Source organism: Hyperolius riggenbachi, chromosome 1, assembly GCF_040937935.1.
Source record: "Hyperolius riggenbachi isolate aHypRig1 chromosome 1, aHypRig1.pri, whole genome shotgun sequence".
Classification (NCBI taxonomy): Eukaryota; Metazoa; Chordata; class Amphibia; order Anura; family Hyperoliidae; genus Hyperolius; species Hyperolius riggenbachi.
The window spans coordinates 480,239,150-480,240,378 of NC_090646.1; the positions used below are offsets into that span (position 1 = coordinate 480,239,150).

General features: G+C 40.6%; 1 protein-coding gene across 1 annotated transcript; it reads left to right on the top strand.

Moving 5' to 3' along the window:
- Nucleotides 1–266: 266 nt before the first annotated feature.
- On the top strand, nt 267–1,229 carry LOC137529741 (taste receptor type 2 member 40-like). Its single transcript, XM_068251253.1, has one exon. The coding sequence runs from the start codon at nt 267–269 to the stop codon at nt 1,227–1,229; it is 963 nt and encodes a 320-aa protein (XP_068107354.1).

Genomic DNA, 1,229 nt, shown 5'->3' on the forward strand with positions numbered 1-1,229 from the left:
TCTACTTATATATGTGTTATTGTTTTTACCGAGATAGTATTGCTGACACCTCCTCTTAATCTAATTTTAGTATGTTTTTTTAAAGAAAAAAAAAAGATCAGATGGTTAAACGAGTTTATGTTGAAAACGCTAATTTATTTTTTTCTTAATACAGACCATACCAGTCATCCTGTTTAGAAGCAGACGCAGATGCTAATTAGTTTTGCAGTGACCTATGTCTGATTCACCTGACCGCGTACCAGGCAAAGTCTGCATACTCATCTCTAATGGTTCCAGTCTTTGTTCTGGCTTCCATGACCATATTAGCTACCAGCACCATCATGGGCATGTTCACCAATTCCCTCATCATTGCTGTGAACGTCATTGATAAAATGATGGGGAAAATGCTCAGCCCCTCCGATCTCATCTTAATTACAATGAGTGCAAGCAATGTTCTGTTCCAGCTCCTAATGCTGGCGAATGATTTCCTGAGCTTCATTGACAGTGATCTGTATTTCTCTGATGAGATCTACACTCTGTTTACTGTCATGCTGAACCTTCCCATTTACTCCAGTTTCTGGTTCACAGTTTGCCTCTCGGCCAACTACTGTTTGCAGATTGTCATTTTCACCAATCCATTTCTCCTTCGCATCAAGTTTGCAGTCGCAAGTCTTGTTCCGCAGCTTTTAATGGTCTCTGTTCTCCTGGCAATGGCAACTGGCATCCCCGCAGCCTGGAACTTAAACAGAGATGATCCAGCTGTAAACATCTCAAGCAATCAGACCGAGGAAATAGTAACTGTCCCTAAACTGAATATTTTTTACCTGATCCCCTGCAATCTTATGAGCTGCTCTCTTCCATTAATCCTCGTGGCCATTTGTAATGGAATAATTATCAAGTCACTTGTCATCAACAATTCAGACAGAGCGGCGAGTGGAGAGCTCAGTGTTCGAGCTCAGGGTCGGATTCGAGCAGCCAAGATGATAAGCTGCCTTCTACTTCTATATGTTTCCTTCTACGTATCAGAAATTCTAATGTTTGTAGACGCCTTCCCTCCCAGCAGTCCGGGGTTCTGTATCTGTTTGATAGTAATCTACAGTTACTCACCTGCACAGTCAATTGTTCTCATTTTTGGTAGCCCAAAGCTAAAACAAGTGTCATCAAATCTGCTTAAATCTGTACATCACTTTAAAAAAGGAAAACCAAATAAATCAGTCATTATGTTCGTAAAAGTAAAACTACAGGTGTAA